The sequence below is a fragment of the Dermacentor variabilis genome, chromosome 1 (assembly GCF_050947875.1).
Source record: "Dermacentor variabilis isolate Ectoservices chromosome 1, ASM5094787v1, whole genome shotgun sequence".
Lineage (NCBI taxonomy): Eukaryota > Metazoa > Arthropoda > Arachnida > Ixodida > Ixodidae > Dermacentor > Dermacentor variabilis.
In genome coordinates this window covers 121,046,225-121,068,743 of record NC_134568.1, presented here as the reverse complement: position 1 = coordinate 121,068,743, position 22,519 = coordinate 121,046,225, and the positions used below count along the sequence as shown (strand labels likewise).

The window sequence follows — 22,519 nt, the reverse complement described above, 5'->3', positions numbered from 1 at the left end:
AACAGCGTTTTTAGAAGAAAAAAAAAGAAAAGATAACTGGAAGGCCAAAGCGTTTGGTTGGACACTGAAAATTAATATTTCGAAACTGAGGCAGTCCTGAGAATTCGTTCCAAGTGGATATGCCATGCGAACTCACTAGTTACAATTCGTGAGTTAAAATATGTGCCGTAAAACGATTAATTAAGAAGCTAATTAGCGTAACTATGTTAATTATTGAAGTAAACATATTGATTACTAGCAGAAGTAATGGCCCCCTCATGGAGTAATTTAGATGAACGCTTAGAATTGTGGTATCTGCCACAGGTATATTTTACAAAATATTTGGTTCAGCTCCAGCAAAAAAATAAAATGTATATATATATATATATATATATATATATATATATATATATATATATATATATATATATATATATATACACCGCTCGATGCGTATAGGACGTGCTCGGCTGTAACTTGGACTTTACTCTTTTTCTGAACGACTTGTTCAGTACACCTTCAGCACTGTATACGTTCGATCGAGACTCGCCTCAAAGCGCATACGTATTAAAACCGACAGACTAACACCTAGACAAGCCGCAGCACGTGTTCTCTTACAACAATCGCACTGTCACGTTCACTGCGCTTCGATAGTGTGGTCGGTTTCGCCAGCCGCCTTCGACCAAGCGTCATATCTATACGTTCATCGCGCGTAACGATACGACCTCTGATCACAGGGGCACCGCGGGCACACAAGGGCGCTCAAGCCACACAAGTTCACCGCTCGACAAATCGAGCGTTCGGTCTCTCAGCCCGCGCACGCAGCCTCGGCGAACGCCAGCCGCGGCCACCGAGGCGACGCTACACGCTCTCCTCTGCGGCTGGCACCCGGCGCAGCGTCTCGTCGCGGTGCGGGGCCTCCGCTCAGGAGTAGGACCGCATCGAGTAGCGTGTCGACACGGAGGTGGGCGTCTGCCGGTAGCAGCGTGCCTCCTCCTGCTTGCTCCTGGACGAGCAGCAGCGCATCCGGGCCCGGAACTCGGCGCTGAACTTCTCCTGCGTGACGAGGCGAAAAGAAGGGGCGGAACAGCGGAAGCAGTCAGCACGCGTCCACGTGTACTGGTCGCCGGCATGTAGGCGACGTTTCAACTGCTAAGCGATCGGTTGGAACGAGGATATATTATATATTATATATATATATATATATATATATATATATATATATATATATATATATATATATATATATATATATATATATATATATATATATTTAAAGCGCAGTGAAGCCGTGCCTAAACCGCCGTGGTTGCTCAGTGGCTTTGGGGTTGCGTTGCTAAGCAGACGCTCGCGAGATCAAATCCCGGCCACTGCGAAATGCAAAATACACCCGTGTACTTAGATATAGGTGCGTGTTAAAGAACCCCAGGTGGTCAACATTATTACGGAGTGCTCACCTCCCCCCCCCCCCAACTACGGCGTGCCTCATTATCGAATTGTGGTTTTGGCAGGTAAGACCCCAGAATTTTTCGAAACCGTGTCTTGCAGGTATTTTGAGCCTTGTAAATACTGCGTGAAATCAAACTAAGAAAAAGACAGAAAAAGAAAACACAAGCGCCGCCTATTGGCTGCGTTTTATTCAGAAAAAAAGACAAGAAAATTGCTTTTTGAACACTGCTGGCTGTGCATGTGCTAAACTAACTGGTTTTTATGGCAAAAAAAAAAAGTAAAATCCGAAGATCCTCAACCAAAGCAATCATAGGCACTAAAAACGACAAAAAATCAGTGCGTCAATTTATGACACCCAGTTTAGCCATACCTGAACCAAAGTGGAGATGAAGGAATTCTGTATCGCGTCACGCATTCTCGAAGGCCGGCTTCACCCGCCCTAGTGGCGAAGTGGCTATGGCGTTTTGCTGCTTAAGCCCGAGGGCGCGGGGTCAAATCCTGGCCACGGCAGTTTTGACACGTAAGACCCGAGAGCTTAGTTTAGAAGGCTGGCATCTCACGAATCGATATTTCGAGTTCAGTTAAAGCAGGACGCCGAGGCCGCAATAACAAGTCCGGTGAGGCCCCAGTGAATCATATATATGCAAACTGAGTATTGCTTGTAACACGCAGCATGGGAGACTCGTGTGAACGATTTTGAGCCTTAATAGATCTCCGCTTGCAACCTTATACCAGCGAGATGTGTGGCATGGGTTAAGAGCTAAGTCAGCACATTTCACAGAATATGGACGAGCTTATCAAATGTTACTTGACATCTGTAGCAGATACAGTAATATACGCGGACTTGCTAAATTTGCCGACTTCAATCGACAGATAAATGTGAGGTATCTGACATACCTATTAGCTCCGTAACATGTTGGTGTTTTGCAGTCTCATTCCTGCCAGCCAACTAATTGTCAGAGTTTTGTACGGCACATCGCGATAATTATGTTTGTTGCACCTTCATGTTGCAATATGTTGCAGTATATGATTCAATAAAAAAGATTGAATTTTTGGGTATCACTGCAAAAAAAGATGCTCGGCTTGGCCATCGTGCGACTGCAGTGTTGGCGGGCGAACTCGCCCTTATAACCTAGATAGGATGAGGGGCAACTTGCAGGCACTTTCACGGCTTTGCTGCTTTCACACCATATGCATTTATATTCCTACTTCAAATTATACTGCCTCAGCAACTGTTAACTTCAAGGCTTTATTTTATTCCCTTATAACACTTACGGAGTGTTGTAGCTGTATCTGGCATTACACAAGAAGCCTAAAGCTAGAGTGCTATGCCAGCAAAGGAGGAAACATTAAGTAAGCTTTGCCTGGCGAAAGCGTCACGATTGCAAACAGAGGCTGACAAATACTTACGCTATAAATGGCGTAAATGAAAGGGTTGTAGCAAGAATTGCTCATGGCAAGCCAGTGGGAGCAGAACCAAATGACGTTGATGTAGCGATACCTGAAAGCAGAAAATGGTAACACATGTCCAATGACGTCGACAATACATTGATGCATCCAGCGCAAAAAAACAAAAAACAAAAAACGTGTACATGTCTTCGATGCAGAAAAATGGTGGCAGACGTTAATACTGTTTCATTCGATGTGTACTTCAATGATGTTTACACTACTACTACGGAGAACATTCAGAATTATTAGAGGCGAACACCCTAGCCCTAGTGCCAAATGCACTCAAGCAGCGTTATGCAAATAGTTTTGACAGCGACAAACTTTCCCACTCCAAGAGAAGAAGTGCTTTTTAGGCGCCTTCACGAATGGGTACAAACTCATTGTTTACTTCATTTCTACGAGAACGTGCTCCAGGTAACGGGGAAAGAAAAAATCGCCGCCGCTGGCGGCTGCGAGAATTTCACAACGACAAGTGTTTTCGTCCACATCCAAAGCGAGCGTCCTATGCCGGGATCGTATTATTGAGGCCTTCCCCAGGTGCTACGGGAATCTAGTTGATTGTGTGGACAGTACGTAGTGGAAATGTTGGCGTTTGTAAGAAACTCTGCAATACGCGTTCCACCACTGCCCTGCAGCAATACGCGAGAGCGTCAGACGCTGGCCTCAACACATCGCTGTTCGAAGGTGCTATTTGGTTTCATGCAATGATCATACGGCAGCCAATCGATTCTATGAATTGCCCGCGTACAGCGTCGACGTAGACCCAAGGTTTCGAAAGCACTTGAGCGCTTTGTATCACTTCTTGCCTTCAGCATCTGTCATCACTCCTTTTCGTCTCTTTCATTCACGTTAATAACTTCTTTGTCTAACATGACAACCGCAGCAGTAATCGATAAATCACTAGTAACAAAAATAATATTACAGCACTGAAAAAGATGAAAGAGAATTTCGTGCATTTCATATTACATAAACAATGAAAGATCAGGCATCTTTCTTACCGTGTTAATAATAAAAGAACGTTATATATATATATATATATATATATATATATATATATATATATATATATATATATATATATAGTCATATCATAAGAAGTCAACAAACAGTGACACCAAGGACAACATAGGGAAAATTACTTGTTATTAATAAATGAAATAATGAAACGATAAATTAATGGAAATTAAAGTGGATGAAAAAACAACTTGCCGCAGGTGGGAACCGAACCCACAACCTTCGCATTTCGCGTGCGATGCTCTACCAACCGAGCTACCGCGTGGCGCTGTTTCCCCATCCACTTTCTTAGGTATTTATTTGTCCTAGTAGAACCCTGGGAGTGTTAGCCAGCGCCACCACTCCCAGACCTCGGCGGCGGACGTGGAGTGTCCATTTTGCCGCAGGCGTCACGAGAACGTGATCTTTTTGGGGGAAGGCAACTGGTCAATAAACCCACATATGCTACCTGAAGGCATCAATGTAGCCGGATTCGAGACCCTCGTTATGTAATAAACGAGAAGAAAGGGGCTTAACCGAGGGGCCCGATTTTTATTAGTCATATCATAAGAAGCCAACAAACATTGATACCAGGACAGCATAGGGGAAATTACTTGTGCTTAATAAATGAAATAAAGAAACGATACATTAATGGAAATTAAAGTGGATGAAAAAACAACTTGCCGCAGGTGGGAACCGAACACACAACCTTCGCATTTCGCGCGGTAGCTCGATTGGTAGAGCGCCGCGGTTGGAAACAGCGCCGCGGTAGCTCAATTGGTAGAGCATCGCACGCGAAATGCGAAGGTTGTGGGTTCGGTTCCCACCTGCGGCAAGTTGTGTTTTCATCCACTTTAATTTCCATCAATTCATCGTTTCTTTATATCATTTATTAACCACAAGTAATTTCCCCTATGTTGTCCTTGGTGTCAGTGTTGGTTGGCTTCTTATGATATGACTAAGAAAAATCGGGCCCCTCGTTTATATATATATATATATATATATACATACAATATATATCTATATTGGGTATATATATATATATATATATATATATATATATATATATATAATACCCAATATACGCCCATTAAAACGTCAGTTTCGTGATTCACAGTTTTGCTACTGCGTTTTTCACTGTCATTACAACGTGACTTGTGGTAGAGGTGCTTCTATCCGAGCAGATCAGAAAGACCAATACCAAATCAGTAGGCACGATGAGAGCTATAGCGTCACCTGCACTGCTACAACAGCCTCGGGAGCCACCGACCTTTTGTGGATTATCGGCTGAAGGCCCAGACACCTGGCTGGAAACCTACGAAAGAGTCGCGACATTGAACAACTGGAACTGCGAGGACAAGCTGCGCCATGTCTATTTCTCTTTGGATGAATCTGCTCGGACATGGCATGAGAATTGAGACTCAACCTTAAAGTCACGGTACCTGTTTCACAGCAGCTTTCTTCTGGCCTTTACGAGCGTTGTGCGGGGAAAAAAGGCTGAAGTTCTTCATGAATGTCGAATGCAGCTACTTAACGAAAAGTCGCCATCTTCACTGAAGAGAGACCCGCCTGTTTCGCCGTGCTGACCCCAACTTGCCAAAAGAAAAGAAAGTTTGTTTCCGGATGAGGACTGTGAAGCAAGATCTGTTCACCGGACTAATTCGCAACTCACCGAAAGCCATCGCAGAATCTTCATCGGAAGCCACGGCCATCTGGAAGGCGCTGGAAATACGCACCAGACAATACAATCACCAAATGGTTAAGCGGAAGTACGAGGACCAAACACTATTGGCACCAGCGACTTGCGCCAGACCATCCGAGTAATTGTACGTGAGGAGCTACAGAGGATGTTTCTGAGGTCACAGCCTCAGGCGCCCTCTATTGCTGACGTCGTGCAAGAAGAAATGCAGCGGTGATTAGCAGTTCCCGAAGTGCAGCCGGAATCACCGCAGCCCCAGCCTGAAGCGATGGCCTACGCCGCTGATGCTCGCCGCAGAGTCCGCCTCCATGCCTGCACCAGGGCCCTGTCACGCCGCAATTCCATCGCTAGCCTCTGCCACCACCGCCCCGATCCCGCCCGCCTGAGAGCCCACGCAACGCCCTAAGAAAGACTCACGTATGGCGGGCTCCAGACAACCGTCCTCTCTGCTACCACTGCGGAGAAAAGGACCAAGTGTACCGCCGGAACCCATACCGCCAGATGGAGCTACCAGGGTTCGCAGCCAATGCGCCGCCTCATCAGCTAGCGAACGACCACTAGACATCGCCAGCTGCCTCGCACCCACATGCTGGAGGCCTCAACGAGCTTCCCGCTCACCGTCGCCAGGGCGTTACCTCTAGCCACAGCGCCGACCATTCGCGGGCCCTACCCGTAGCTGGTCCTTTACTCCATATCTGGAAAACTAAAATCCATCGAAATGCCGAAGAACCATCCCGCCGACGTAGCAGTAATGTGCCGACACCTAAACAAAGCATCAAAGACAAGAAAACATTATCTAATCAAGACTTGACTACACGAGGTAGCATCGCCGGGACAACGCAACGCAGCCGTGACTCGACGCCGCACCCTAACTGCAGCGCCAGAAAAAGAAACACCGACCTCGACGTGCTTATCGATGGCCACGAAGTCACTGCTCTTGTAGACACAGGAGCCGACTACTTCGTCATCTGTGGATTATTCGCCGCCAAGTTGCAGAAAGTCAAGACTGCATGCGAAGGCCCTCAAATTCGTACAGCTGGGGCGCGATTGGAGACCTTTGTTCGAATCATGCGTTTCGAACAACGATCTCCGATCGCGCCCCTGGAGTACATCTGATAACGCCGACTGGAATTTACACGGCAATAATTAAAGTTCATGACAGGACCTACCTTGCTACGTTCGTTGTGCTCCAACAGTGCTCGCGAGACGTGATTCTCGGTATGGACTTCCTGAGCCAACACGACAGAATCATCGAACTGAAGTCCAAGTCGACATCGCTATCCGAAGACCATGTGATATTGCCGGAGAGCTCTCTGAGTCAACATCCCTTGAGTGTGCTTGAAAATCAAGTCAGCGTTCCGCCTCGCTCCAGTATGATAATTTCTGCCGACGCCAAAATACCGGCAGATGGAGAAGGCGTCGTCCAGGGCGACCAGCATCTACTACTAGTCCGCGAAATTCGCGTCAGAAGAGGAATCATTCAGTGTACGGAGAAAAAGCGAAAGTAATGCTCACAAGCTTCAGCCAAGGCTACAAACAACTTCGCAAGGGCACGACGATCGCATACATTGATTAAATTGTGAAAACCAGCAATGCTTTTCTCCTCTCGAATTCTGTCGCATCTACTTCAACAGCCATAGTTCGCGCTCCAGCATTCGACATCAATACGAGCCTCCCCACTAGTAAGCAGCAACAGCTCAGAAGTCTCCTTCGACGATACAAAGGCTGCTTTTCGATGTCATCGAGGATTCAACACCAGTTGCTAAGCATAGCATAATAATCGAATAATGTGCTCGGCCCCTCCGTCAGAGTCCGTACTGAGTTTCAATGTGGGAACAAGAAGCCATAAAGCAATAAGTCGACGAAATGCTACTCGAATAAATTATCCAACCTTCGAAGAGCCAGTGGACATGTCCGGTAGTCTTGGTAGACCCCTGTAGACCACTCCGCCAGAGCCCTTACCGAGTTTCGCCAGGAGAACGTGAAGCTATAAGAGAAGAAGTCGACGAAATGCTGCGCGACGACATCATCCAGCCGTCGAAAACGCCGTGGGCATACCCTGTTGTCGTGGTGAAGAAAAAGGACGGAAGCCTACCTTTCTGCGTGGCTTGTCGTCCACTGAACAAGATCACTAAGAAGGATGTATACCCGCTCCCACTGGTTGACGATGCATTAAATGGGCTCTGCAGCGTTAAATACTTCTCGTCGATGGATCTCAAGACTGGCTACTGGCAAATGCAAGTCGACGAGCGAGATCGCGAGAACCCGCCTTCATCCCACCGGACGGCCTCTACAAGTTCAAGGTCATGCCATTGGAACTGTGCTAGGCACCTGCAATGTTCCAGCGCGTGATGAACATGGTGTTAGCATGGTTGAAGTGGCAGACCTGTCTCGTATACCTGTCTGTCTGGCAGACCTGTCTCGTATATAATGAATACCTTCTTCCGCAAGCGGGTTAGCCGAAAGTGGACGTGGAGGAGCCCAAATTGCGAGACTAGAAATGAAATAGACTCCACACTCTGCGCTAACCCTGGCATCATACAAGATGTGGACGTGCTCGGCAAGGTGCGCTGCAGTGACCATAGGATGGTAAGAACTCGAATTAGCCTAGACTTAGCCTTCCACTCCGTGAAGAAGCATGGCCAGCGAAGCTGTGAACTACAGCTCCGCCGCGGGTCAGCTCGGCATTTCATCATCTACGGGTCGGCCCACGTATGGGGAGTGCATAACGCCAGCTTCACCTCCGCCGCAGGTCGACCCGGCATTTCACCATCTTAGGGATCGGCCCTCCTATGGGGAGTGCTTAACGCCAGCTTCACCTCCGCCGCAGGTCGACCCGGCATTTCACTGTCTTCGGGATCGGCCAACCTATGGGGAGTGCATAACGCCAGCTTCACCTCCGCCGCAGGTCGACCCGGCATTTCACCATCTTCGGTATCGGCCCACCTATGGGGAGTGATAAACGCCAGCTTCACCTCCGCCGCAGGTCGACCCGGCATTTCACCATCTACCGGTCGGCCCAGGTATGGGGAGTGCATAACGCCAGCTTCACCTCCGCCGCAGGTCGACCCGGCATTTCACCATCTACGGGTCGGCCCACGTACGGGGAGTGCATAACGCCAGCTTCACCTCCACCGCAGGTCGACCCAGCATTTCACCATCTTCGGGATCGGCTCACCTATGGGGAGTGCTTAACGCCAGCTTCACCTCCGCCGCAGGTCGACCCGGCATTTCACCATCTACTGGTCGGCCCAGGTATGGGGAGTGCATAACGCCAGCTTCACCTCCGCCGCAGGTCGACTCGGCATTTCACCATCTACGGGTCGGCCCAGGTATGGGGAGTGCCTAATGCCAGCTTCACCTCCGCCGCAGGTCGACCCGGCATTTCACCATCTTCGGGATCGGCCCACTCATGGGGAGTGCTTAACGCCAGCTTCACCTCCGCCGCAGGTCGACCCGGCATTTCACTATTTTCGGGATCGGTCCGCGTATGGGGAGTGCTTAACGCCAGTTTCACCTCCATCGCGGTTTAGCCAGGGATGGCGCTATCTTTTGGATTGGCCCACGCATCAAAAATTGTTGGTCTGTGTCCGCGGAGACGAGATCCGCCAGAACCTAGCCGTAAACAGCTTGGCTGTAAAAACGTGAACAGGGTCAGTGCACGCGGAGCCGTTTGTTGTCTGCTGGGGTGGATAGCATCCCGCCGCGATGCCCGTGAGGCAGATGTGATGACCGTAAGGTGGTTCCAGTTACTGCCACCGTGTACAAATAGTTTTTTCGTTCACACCCTAATCGGCATCGTTCCCGCATCTCGGAGAAAGGGTTGGGAAGGATCGGGAAGGAAGAAGGTGACGCGCCGACATACGTGAAATCTTTGTTCAAAGCAACCGCACGAGCAGTTTGCAAGAACGGGCTACCTGTAGGTAAAAAATAACGAAGAGAAAAAGAAAAAGAAAAAAAATCAGAGACAAGAAACAAGCTGAACAAAAAAAGGTGTACGAAATAATATCATCTACAACATTAAAAGAACTAGGTAAGCTGCAAGTCACCACCTAATACCATCACCGCGGACGCATTTGTCTGTGCATGCTTTTCGGGCACGTGCCGAGCACGGGCAACAGGCCCAGTGCCAGACCGTGGCATGCATGTATGAACCAATTACAGATGCAAAAGTTGGAAGGAACGGTAGCTGCTCGTAGCAAGAAACGTATCCAGGGAACAGGATCTTTATCGAAAAGGGAAGTAAGGGGGCGGGCAGTATTTAGCTAGGGGTACATTGCTTTCTAAGGATCTTAATGTTGAGAGAACACTGGAGTGTTCGTTTTTTCAATGTTTATTGTGTCAAATTTGTAGGTGAAATAAGATTCGGGTTGTTCGCGTTCTCACGGGCACGGCGGCGAGATGCTGTCCCCTCCAGCAGACAAGTGGCACCACGTGCGCTGAGCCTGTTCACGCTTTTACCTGGAACCGCTTGTTGTGCTGCGTCAGCTCGCTTAGCTGAACTGGAGGCCCTCGTAGATCACGCACTCGTTAAAGCCAGCCCTTACTACTTACTACTCTTCCATGGCTATTGCCATAAATCATTGAATTTACCCTCTCTCTCTTCACACACACACTCTCTTTTCGTTCCTTTTTTTTCTTTTCTTTTTGTAAGCTGTGGGCAATGGTATCAAAATACGCTCTGTGAATTTTGGTGAATTTTGTTTTCAGCCTTCAGAAAGGTCGGTCTCCAGCCGAAACGTCGAGAATATATATATATATATATATATATATATATATATATATATATACATAGTTGAAGTGGTAATATGGTCTCATCTTCTTATATCTGAATTATTGAAGCATTAGCACTTTGTGAAGTAGCTGGCGACAAAATTAGTTTTTTCCATCACCGACTAAATAAACTAATTTAATAAACCGGATTTCATCTTCGAAGCGCTTTTGAATCCTAACGCTCCAGGCGCCCTGCATCGGTGGTACTTAAGTCTTGATGCTGTTCTTCGGTCTTAAACACCATTATCTTATTATGACTAAATACATGTCATGTTCATACTAGTACCTTTACCTTACGTTAACAGATCCAATCAAAGGAAATAACTAGATGCGAAGTTCAACAGACCTGTTCGCGGATCTTTTCTTCGACCTCGAGTCATCTGTCTAAAAACCTGCAAACCATGCAAACCGCAGCGATCGTGGCGTAGCTAACGAATATTGTACGGCAACAGAGTGTCTTCAGCCAAATTAAATCTAGCTTTCGGCTCAGCAAAAGCCAGTTGTTTCCTATCCGCCATTCCGCCTACACGTGCATGCAGCAGATATATTTTTAAGCACCATGTCCTCTCGGAGTGAGGAGGAGTTTTTTTTTATTTTTTTATCCCTCGTTGAGCAGTTCCCGGCTTTGTGGGTCTCGAGCCGGAATGATTACAATAATATTGGGAAAAAGCCTTAGTGTAGCTGGTTGGTCTGCTCTGACGTCTGCTATGGCGGTCCGCCGTGTGGATGTGCTCTGCGCCGGACCGGACCGCGGCGGGCCGTGACGTCGCATCACGTGACCGATCGGCCCGCAGACTTGGTCCGTCGTGTGGATCGGCCTTCAGTAGTACAAAAACGTACCCGTGTTCCAAACAAACAAAATTTTGTCATCTTCGTCGTGTCAGCCGCTCTGTGCGCCGGACTTTCATTTTGATAGCACAGTTTCTGCTTACGGCCCCCTGAGGAATCCCGCTCTTGAAACATATCTCAGGCACCCGCTGCAAACGCCAACGAGAAACAGAGCATTGCAGGAGACCTGGGCTTCAGAATACCAGAGATCAGGACTCGCCGGCGCAACATTACGATAATAAAACCGCGCACAAGCAACAACGGGGAGCAAAGAAAGACGACACCACAGCGCTGTGGTATCGTCTTTCTTTGGTCCCCGTTGTTGCTTGTGCGCGGTTTGGTTTCGTAAACCATTGCTGGTTTTGTTCTTGACCTCACAGACCCACTATGGCGGAAGTGGGAGGATTACAGCTCGCGACAGCATGCGATCGAGGTTGCAGGCTGGCGTGCGCATTTCCGTGTTCGTTTACTGTCTTCTTTTTATTTCTTAGGTTCTTTATTGCAAATGATTTTCTGTCACGTCTCACGCCTCTCTGGCGTAAGTATATATATATATATATATATATATATATATATATATATATATATATATATATATATATATATATATATATATATATATATATATATATATATTAGCGGAGCCCGGAAGCCAGACTGATAAGCCATGCGAGCCTCGATGACCGCGATTTGTGGGCAGTGTATACACCACCGCAAGAGGGCGCCCCACGCGCGACGTAGATGCCCGCCGAGATAATCCCGCTCACTGGTTGATGACGGGATAGAGCTCCTGGAGAATGTTGTACGTCTGGTAAGGCAGCCAGCAGATGGCGAAAATGGCCACGACCACGAGTATCATCTTGGTCACCTGGGCAGATGAGAGCAAAACACGGGAGGACAGTGAGCTAGTTAGAGAGAATGAGAGAGAGATAACAGTAATGAAAAAAAAAGAAAGCATAGAAGTTAACAAGAAGAATTCTCCGGTTAGCTGACCTGGGTTGGAAAATGAAACATATGCACTGGAAAACATAACAATAATCGAATGCATCATTTTTCGACAGCTAAAACACTACGGGTAATATTTTTTTAGGAAAACATGATATGAGATTCTCGTACCGACAGCTCACAGAATAAATTATGCAGTTTTTAGCGGGATGACCGCAGCTCAGAAATGTTTACCTGTACCTTAGAAATTATTGGTGTACCCCACGTTCTACTTTAATTTGCAGCACTGTCCCTTAGTCTGTTGGAGTAGTACTAACAATGGTAACAATGAACTTATTTTTTCTTTATTGCGCTGTGTTTAAGTTTATTTATATTTCTTATCATATATGCTGCCTGCCCACTTCCGCAAACGTGGGGGATACAGCTGGTCAAGCTTGTTGATGGCAGTATTTACCCCGTCTTTCCTCATCGCAAATTGTGCTTGTACGCATGTTTTGTGGGAAATAAATTTACGCCAGCTCAGCCATCATTAGCCACATCAATTTAGATTGAAGACAGCACCTTTATGCTTCTGTAAATTGCGGGAGAAAGTTGCACATGGAACGGTAGATACCATGCACAACCACCCTAATAATGCCCAGCCACCTGAAAGCAGCCTCATTCTGCGCCAAAGCAAACCTTCCGAATTTAACGGCGTTGACGAGGAGCTACTTCGAATAAACCTAGGGAACAAACTCACCTCGGCGCATGGAATGAACAGATGGGAAACCTGTCCCTTCTTGCCTGAGGAAACTGTGCGGTAAGATGGATTTAATTGTTTTCGGACGTTCTATCCCTAACGCGTGCCATATTGTAATGCCCAAAAGATGGAACAGGGAGAAGAAGAACGCAAACTTTATTTCCAAACAGGTGCAGATCGTGTGGCAAGGTTGCCACGCTTAGTCGCATGCAACAGCGGGCAATAATTATTTATTTAAAGTGCACGACAACGAGTTATACAGAAAAAATCACACGCGATTTCTGTTCTCCTCGTGATTGTTCTTCGAGGAAATTTAAATCCTGAGGCGCGGTATAACGTTGTCGTTCATGTAGCAGCATGTTCGTTAATGTTCGGTGCATCGTTAACGAATTTACGCTCCTACTGTTTGCGGGTTATCGTTTTTGGCCCAATGTCAAAGCGAATCCTCTCTCTCGTTGACGCCCACGAGCATTTTAGTGCCTAATAGAGGAATTTAAAGAAAGAAAGTCGCACAATGCCCTTTTTCTGGTCTTAATAGCCGTTTTTCAATACTTCAGCAGCTCAATGCCATGATGTGGAGCCGAACTGCATGCATGTGCAATTCACAAACGTGCTCGAAGTAAAAAAAGAAATGTTACCATTTTTTTTTCTTAGGCAAGTTTCTGCACGTTAAAATTGAAATGAATGAGAAAGAGGAATCTGCTAACATTTTCTCATTGTGAAAACATCATCGGAAAGGCCGGGTCGCACGCACGGACGGCTTTCTTTTCTCCACAACTGATGAATCCGCCGATGTTTCAAAGGTTAAGATGCATTTCTGAAGCATACACTTCAATCGGTGTATGATGAATAAATAAATAAATACCTTGTGATAAAGACAGAGTAGCTTTCCATAAATCCAATCTTTAGTCTTCTGGCGTTGCTATCGTTCAACTGGTCATACAACAATTGAACCCAGGTTCCTCATAAACAACGTTGGTTTAATACAAACTGCTTTACTTGCTTACGGTGCGCACTGGACGTATTACATTTGTTAATCTACATATTTGTGTAAGATACGAAAAGGCATAGCAACTAGTTCTGTGCGATAAATTTCATTTCTGAAAAAAGCTGTCTTGCGCTTTATAGAATCCTTCACGCTGATACGATCTAGCCGTTCTCGAATCCCTCAGTCCTTTCTATTATTTTCAGCTATTTGAACCTCGCTGCTTGTGTTCATTATTTCGCTGTGTGGTTAATTCCTATGCTCGAACGTCTAGGTTCCAGTTTCACGCATCTTCTCGGATGAATTCTCGGGTGAATTACTGTATGCATGACAATATAGAAGTGCTACGCGCACATGATATTGTTACATGTCCATATCACCGCAAGCTGGAGAGCGTGGCAAACTGAGTTGGAAACACTTCACTGTGACGGGCGCATGAAACTAGACAAAGCACAATGCATGGTCGCGCTTCTGCTTCCTTTATTTTATTTTATTTTTTGTGCGCTCGTATCGCCATGTTGACTCTGTTCAATCGGTTAGCAATTTATCATTGTACAATATTCTTGAAGAAAATTGGCAATTTTCCCTATGCAAATACGCAGACAAAACGCTTAGATGATCTGACTTTCACGGCGTCTTCACATGCCCAAGAATACAGGACGTAAACAACCAGCGCGTCTGTAGAGCCCTCGATCAGCAAACACGCGCTCTTTCCATATGGGAAAACGCCGTTTTGCGCGAATAGCTCACCATACTAACAACAAAGCAAGACTTTCCAGTGAAATCAGCTTATATGGCGAGCCGCCACTTGACGCACATAGTGGTACTGGCTTTACACTTTGATATAAAAATACCAATATTTAGTGCCACTTTTGTGAGAAAAACGTTGGTTTCCGGAAAAACTAGGTGATATGTACCGAGCTGATAAATAAAATTTAGGGGCCCAAGCCTTAAGCACGTTAAAACCTCTGCGTTTCGAAGGTACTTAAAAATTTAATCAGCATCACATCTTTCAGGATAGTCACAAAATGTAACCTATGGTTACCTTGTCCTTATGAGAAAGCGCTCTTTCAAGGAGTAGCTCAGGGCGGATGAGATTTTGTCTTAAGAGTGAGATTAACCTGAGGGGCTCCTATCTAAATGCAGGAGAACCTATAAATCTACTGCACCAAATTTGATGACGTTTGTTGCACTTAAACGGAAAAAAAAGTAAGATCTACCGACTGTATACCGGAAGTAGATCTTCAAGTTAAGGCATAATTTCTTCAAACAAAAACTATTGAATGTCGAAAGAAACAAACTCTAGTATCAAGGTTTCAACTCTGTAAGTCAGCAATAAAACGATATCGCAATGCTGTAAACTAAACCTATTTAGACAGCTAAAGTATGCGGCATTGACGTATTATACTTCCCTATGTAATAACACTTATTTGTGTCACTTATACCTATGCTGTAAACTCGTGTTTCGCAGTAGAGCACACTAGATGCTGTTAACGATGCACTTCAGAGAACTGCGTTATCAGTTTGTAGCACTGAATTACGGATTTGCAAACATTGCGCTTGTAGTTTATTTTTTTATGTTGCCGATTTTCGATTATTTTTTTCGCTAAACATTCAGGGCACTAAATTGATATTCCGTTTTCTACAAAGCCGATGGAATCAAACCTTTTTCTCCTAAATACCACATGTTTCGGTCATATGGGCTCAGCAGTTGCGTAATGAGATCATTTACGTGTGTCCTATGTATTTGAATATGGAAATTGTGGTTGGACATGAGGTAAAGCTTCCTCTTGACCTCCACACAAGCAGATGCTGGTCCTATTCCCGGTGACCTTATGTGTCTTTCTGCCTCGTCGCTGCTTAGTTGGCCAACTAACATGGAAAGTATATTGTGATGCAAAAAAGAGTATTACGTATTATCGAAGGTGAACCATACCATTGTCACACAGCTCTAATACTAGCTACTCTAATAGCTAGTTACTAACTAGCTGCTCTAATATATAACCAAAGAGCATCTGATCCATCCGGTTTCGTAAATAAATACCTTCGGAGAGAACAGTGCCACGACTTGCTAAATACGTTTTATAAAAAGGAAAAGCTGCGCACAAACTAGGGCACCCAGAAGCTTGATTACTTAATACAAGATTTCTGATACAAACACCCTAATGCATTGTCCATTATCGAAAGAAGCACTTCTGTCCACGCCCTGAGAAAAACTATGCATACCTACCTATTATCATTTCATTAGGGACGGACTATGTAGGCAAATGTTCACCTTTATTGTATACGGAATTGTTGTCATGTTTTCAATGTTGTTCATTGTATCGTCTAGTGTTAGTACAGTTACTCTTGAAGTCATCATATCTTACATATATTGTGCATCCTTGCACTTATGTCTGGTTTTCACTAATTTTTTAACTTTTTAAAACTATGAATTGCCATTTTTTTACTGTTCTCTTTGTTTTGTTATTCCCACTGAGCGTTTGTGCTTATGGGTAGCTGGCACTTTGTCAGGCATTTATTTGCCTTTTCGTCAGCGTCCACGGCAAATCTGTACACGATTATCCGAAATAAACAAACTTCTTCTTAAAAAAAATTAAACAAAAAAAAAGAGCCACATCACAGCGATTTCTGTCATTGCGGAAGCTTGTTTAGGAGGTTATGGCACGCTTGGCAGTGGCGAATGGAGATGACGAACTAACTTCTGTGTCCCAGTCTCCCGAATATAGCTTCCCTACAAACCCTGGTAAGATTTTCTTGCATGATGCTACCGAAGAATGTTGCAGTTTCTCCCGTCAGGCGAAGCATTAATAGCGATAGAAAAGGGTTCGACAATAACAGCAGCCAGGTACCTCGGCGAAGCACTTTGCAACACAAGAGTGACTTCGTAGTTACTTAGTAAAACCTAGATTCAGCGCACATGTTGGAACCTATGTGACGCGAAGTCTTCCTGAAGCGGTTAATAAAAAGCTATAAATGTGCCCATTTCATTCCTTCTTCTTAGGCGTAAAGGAAAGTGGCGCGCGCATGTGCTATCACTCACCCGTGCAGCGCAATGTGACAAATCTTCTATTGGTTTATATTTCCTCATTTCTTTTTAGTTATTTTAAATGTACCGACCGCGTCCGCGCCAATCGCCCGTTGTACGTATGTGTCATTGAGTGTAAATCGTAATTTTTATCAACACATGGCGATTATCTCAACGAGCTAGTGTGTGGCACCATATGAACCGCCCACTTTTTTAGCCGATCGCCCGTTGTGGGTGTGCCCCATAGCACGGAAATCGTTATCATATTCAACACGTGGCCACCATCTCAAAGAGTAGGTTGACATTGGCAAGAGATAAATATACGTGCATTTGTGGCCTAATGGTTAGAGTATCGGAGTGCTGCGCTGGCCGGCAGAGGTCCAAATCTCGGCACCGGACGTCCTACTTTTTTAATGAGGTTGAATCTGCTCGGAAAGAACCCCACCAGTGACCGACTGACGGACAGATCACCGACAGACACAGGCCGAACCATCAGATGGTAGTCAAAGAAAGCTTCACTTTAATACGTAGTTCGTAGTTTTATGTGACGTATAAATTGCAATAAACATTCCCTTGCTAACTAGACAAGCATGGTGCCACACACGCACAGACATGAACATATCTCAAACGATGACAGCGAGCACCCACTGTTCACGCTGGCGTGATCAGAAGCGCCGGCAGCTTGGAGCGCCCGTGCTTGTTTCGAAGCGAACGCTTTGTATATGCTACCGCTCACTCCACCATTTCAACTCTGCCGCGCCTCCGAAACTCAGATCACGCAACCTCCAACACTAGGTGCGCATGAAATACAGCGCGCATGAAGACAGCCATCTCGGCTCGCCTTGACTTTTGCACCCACCGCAGACGACTTCCAAGATACGGCGCGCAGTCGCGCGGACAGCTCTGTGCAGCCCCATCCAGGCTAGAGTAGGCTGTACTAGAGAGAAAGAGAGAGTTAATGCTGTATTAGTCATGACACTTCGCCTTAATTGGCTAAGGCAGGGAAGGGTAAAGTTAGTTAAATTCGATGAATTAGCCCGGTTTCGCTGGGGAAGGCCACCAGCCACTGCAGTACAGCCTTGCGGAGAACTGATTCTCCAGCCCGACTGATTCTGTCGTCTGAGCTGATGACAGTGACCGTAGTAGCCATAGTGGAAATACTTGTATGGCGTTTGTTAGCTAGAGGAGGAGACGTAAGCTTTTCTTGCTTACAGCGGGTGCTCGATCCCGTGACCTCCAACATTGGGAGCGTGGGAAGACGGCGCGCATCAAGCTGCCATCCTTCTCGACTCATAGTTGCAGGCTTGTCGTCGCGCCTGCAGTATATGGCGCGTGGTCCGCTTATTTTCCTTGCACTGGGACTTTATTCGTAACATCATGGCAACGGCGAATATTCGCCTGGAGTTTCCGCATGATTGCTTATCGCAATAAAGCTCTCCACATGGCTCTGTGGGTAACCTTTGCGCACGCTCGTTATTTCTCACGTCTTTTTTTCTCACGGTCTTGGCGATTTCAACAGCCGTGAGTTGAACTCGCTCCTGAATTTCATCTTGCGCTGATCATGCGCTTAAACACCAACCTGTCTTTGCGAGACCAATTTTTTTTAAATTCCCCGTTTTTTGGCATAGAATTCGCTATGATAAGAAATTCATCAGATTTTTCATTGCCATTACTGACTTCTTTTGAAGAAAGTTGCGTTTTCTATCTGAGTCTGTTTGTTTTATCTTTTTTTGTGTTATGTACTATTCGAGTCCTTCAATTCTGCTTACTTTTTTAGTTACATTGAATATATGGCTTGTCCAGTTTCACTGTCATATGTGTTATTGCCTTGTATACCTTTCATTAAATTGTATTGTGGTTGTGCCCCCCCCCCCCTTATGAAACGGCCTTTCACTGGGTCCTTCTGCTAAACAAATGAATTGCGATAGAATGGAATAAAGTAAAACGCTATAAAATTACCCTAACAAAAATGAGGTTAGAGTGTCCATAGAGTGTCTGTAGACTTCTGGTAGGCGACTTTGCGCTTCTATAGATTCGCTTTTTTGTGCATACAAAATCTACAGATTGTCTGTTGACTAAAGGCGGTATGGTTTCTATTTCTTTTTGTCTAATCCCATTCTATAGTCGGTCTACAGAAAGAAGTCGATAAGACGTTAGTTTCTTTTTGTCTACTTCTGCTCCATAGACTACCTATAGACAAAAGTTGATACAGTCTCTATTTATTCTTGTTCATTTTTGGTCTTTAGACTGTGTATGGACGAGAGTCGATAAGGTGTTGATTATTTTTGTCTATTCCGAGTTCATAAATGCCGTCTTGACAAGAATCGTAAAATTATCTCTGTCTTTTTGTCTATTTGCGGTCTATACGCTTTATATATATATATATATATATATATATATATATATATATATATATATATATATATATATATATATATATATATACACACAAATGTTTTTCGGTTGCCCATTTCTTTGGCCAATTGTCAGTTTATACGATGTCTACAGAGAAAAGCTAGAAAGGTGAGCATTTCATCTTTGCCACAGATTTACGTGGTATTCAGTTATTATTTTACTAAATAATTAGGTGTTTAAGGATATGCTCGCAGAGATTCATCCAGGATTATACTGGTTTTCAGCATGTAACCTCTGGGGCACCATAGTCTCGAAAGCATCCCAGATGGTGATTTTTACTTGCGAACCGCAAAAAATGTGGAATATACCGGGTGTTTCACGTACCTTGCACCAAACATTAAAAATATGTAAATGCAATGTAGCTCGACCGAACCAAGGTAATGTTGTTTGCCGTCACTTGTAGATACTGATATTTTTTTTCCATTTGACCAAATTAGATAATTGGTCTTAATTATTCAACTTCTGGATTATTATAATTAGATTGAAACTGTCAATGAGGAAATTGTAGAGCAACATGAGAAACTCCCTATAGAGCTTTCTGTTGCTCAATGCGTGCTAGATAAAAGTTTTTTTTTTTTCCAAGCCTGGAAGAAGCCTGCGAATACACGCAAAACTGCCGCGCGGCTGGCCACTCCAGGCTCGTTATGTTTGTAGCTGACAACGCAGAATATGTGAGTGTGCGATGAACCGATGTGGCGCATGTGGTGTACGCGCTATGTGTCTTCTGAAACTCAAATACTTCTCACGTTGTCCTCATATCTCGTTTGCATCACTAACATCGGGTGGTTTTTTGTAGACTAATATCCTGCACTATGAACTCATCAAAATTTCTCATTGACTTAAAATATGTGCCAAATCCTCTGAGCCCACCCAGTCCTTCGCAGGCGGTATGCCTGTGCAGCCGAACATATGCGTACGTCATTGCTGTGCTGATTGCCATGGCCTATCATCGGACCAGACAAATGTGCGCTAACATGTGTGCAGCAGGCATCCCATTTGGCGGTACGCTGGGATATATGCTAGAAATGCACTGTATATTACTCATCGCCGCTGGCGACAATACAAGCACCTAGCGTGCCTTCTAACGCCTTTTACAGACAGTACATTCATCGAAGTATGCGTTACTGCTCCAGAAGATTGCCCACAACGCTCGTAATACATCGCGCCAACGCATTTCCTTCCTCCATGGAAAAAACAAACTGAAAAATTGAAGAGAAAGGCAACCCTTTTCGCGCGCATGGCACGCAGCGAGACAGACAGACAAAAAAAGGCAAAGGGACTTTATGGCTACATTAAGAATCAACATTTTTCTATAAGAAGTAATGGCAAATCAGACAAAACATTACAAATAAATGCTATAATTCGCTGTACTACGCCTGTTATGACACACAAGATGTGCTATGACCATCGTCACCATGTGCATTTGGAAGGGTGGACGCAACCTCCACCTTGCCAGTGGCGAAATTTATTCAACAGGAACACCTTCTGGCTGATTGCATGGAACTTCTCCTTTTTGTACTTGAGTGCTCACAAATGCATAACGTGGAAAGAGAAACTTTATTAAGGTTCCATGATGAATTTGAGTAAATGCATGTGAGAACACATCGATATATGGCTACAAGAAACTGCTAGAAATACACTATCCTGAAGTGATCAGAAATCCTGACTAGTATATCATATTCCCTTGCAAAGTTGAGCACGGCACAGGGATAGATTGACGAACGACTAAGGAGCGAGAATTGTTGACCCAACGTACTTGCTGGTACTAGAGTTTAGTGACAACTACTTGCGTTTACTGGATCATTTATACAGAGATTACAGTTCCCAAATATGAATACGGAGCCAGCAGTTCTAACTTGATCCCCATGTCGCGTTTCAAATACGCCTAAGGGCACTATACATAACAGCTCCAAAAGGAGCAGTTCATAACTGGCTACAGCAATGTTTTATTCTTAAGTGATGGCCCATGGCGGCTGCCTGGCGACATTTTTGGTAACCATTTCAGCACTTTCAATAAATTGGCAAGTGTTTTGGCTACATTTTTTTGTGATATCCTGGCTACTTTTCATTTTTTTTGGACCTGGCATGCCTGGTTGTAGCGGTGTGCGGTGTCTGAACATTCGTGTCTCTGTATACGTATTTTCTTTGTGGTATCACACGTCAACTACACTGAACGGTAAGCTTTAGCAAAGATGTTTTTCGTCAATAGCTCATGATTAGGTGAGCGCACTTAGTAGTGCGAACCGGCTGCATGTAGCGTAGGCGACTGGGGCATAGTATCGGTTTGTCGTTTCCACGCTTTGAAAACGCGCTCTGGCTCTTGCTTGTACTATATGGAATTTCCTACGGCAAGCGATCGCTCACGCCAGTTCATTTTACCGTCACAGGTGAAGTTCGTAAAAAAGAAAGTACACCATGTTTTACCTTGAGACGGAGCAGCCAACAAGCGGATTGCGTGTGTTAAGCAGCGTGTTTTGAGCAGATCTCGTTTCACGGCGCTCGATCGGGCCGCCATGAACGCTGCGCTGCATATGTAGTGAAATTCTCGTGACGCGCTTTACGTATATACTTGGAAATTCTGTTAGCGTGAAGAATATTGAAAAAGAGACGTATAGTTGAATAAGTGCTAGCGTTCTCGGATTAAAGGCCGTGTTTGCGGGGCATACATCAGCAGTGTGTGCGCTGCCGTTTTCTTTGGGAAAAGTAGCAGTTTTTATGAGGCTTCTGGCAACCAAAATAAGTATATTCAATCGCAAAAGCTTTTGGAGCACGAAACTCGCGATACGCTTAGTCAGTCGCAGCTTCGCAACATAGCCGTAAAAATTAGGGAACAATAAATTAGTCGACCAGGGAAGCACCCATTACACGTTTCGAACTGAAGGCACTTCGTTCAACGATAGCTTGAGAATTATTTTCTTCGGGCCCCTTTTATGAGCAGTTTAGCAGCAGGAGTTATTTTTCAGGCTGTTTGAGTGGCATTGAGCACCTTTCGATGCTTCGGCGTTATGCAGTTTACATGCTGCTATTCATTGTTTATCAGCTGGTTGTATAGGCAGCTGCTGGCGCAGATTCGCTTGTTGACAATCGTTAATGGCATGAAGTCCCTGTCGTGCGTAATAAGTGTTCCGGTTTTCATTACTGATTAATTCATTTAGTGCCGTCGTCTCGGACAGAGTGTCTACTACACGCTGTACAGAAAAAAAAAGAAAGCCACATTATCCATTTGGTGGCGTTTTC

The 22,519-nt window shown here is 45.1% G+C and overlaps 1 protein-coding gene across 1 annotated transcript in view; it reads right to left on the bottom strand.

Annotated features, from left to right (window-relative positions):
- Positions 1-428: 428 nt before the first annotated feature.
- The window catches only part of LOC142582722 (neuromedin-K receptor-like), a 71,685-nt gene continuing 49,594 nt past the window's right edge, over positions 429-22,519 (bottom strand). The window contains exons 2-4 of the mRNA XM_075692744.1: positions 11,938-12,038; positions 2,839-2,929; positions 429-1,035 (exon numbers count right to left, since the gene is read on the bottom strand). Coding sequence (XP_075548859.1) covers positions 904-1,035; positions 2,839-2,929; positions 11,938-12,038 — 324 coding nt within the window. The 3' untranslated portion in view covers positions 429-903. The remainder of the gene's footprint in view (positions 1,036-2,838; positions 2,930-11,937; positions 12,039-22,519) is intronic.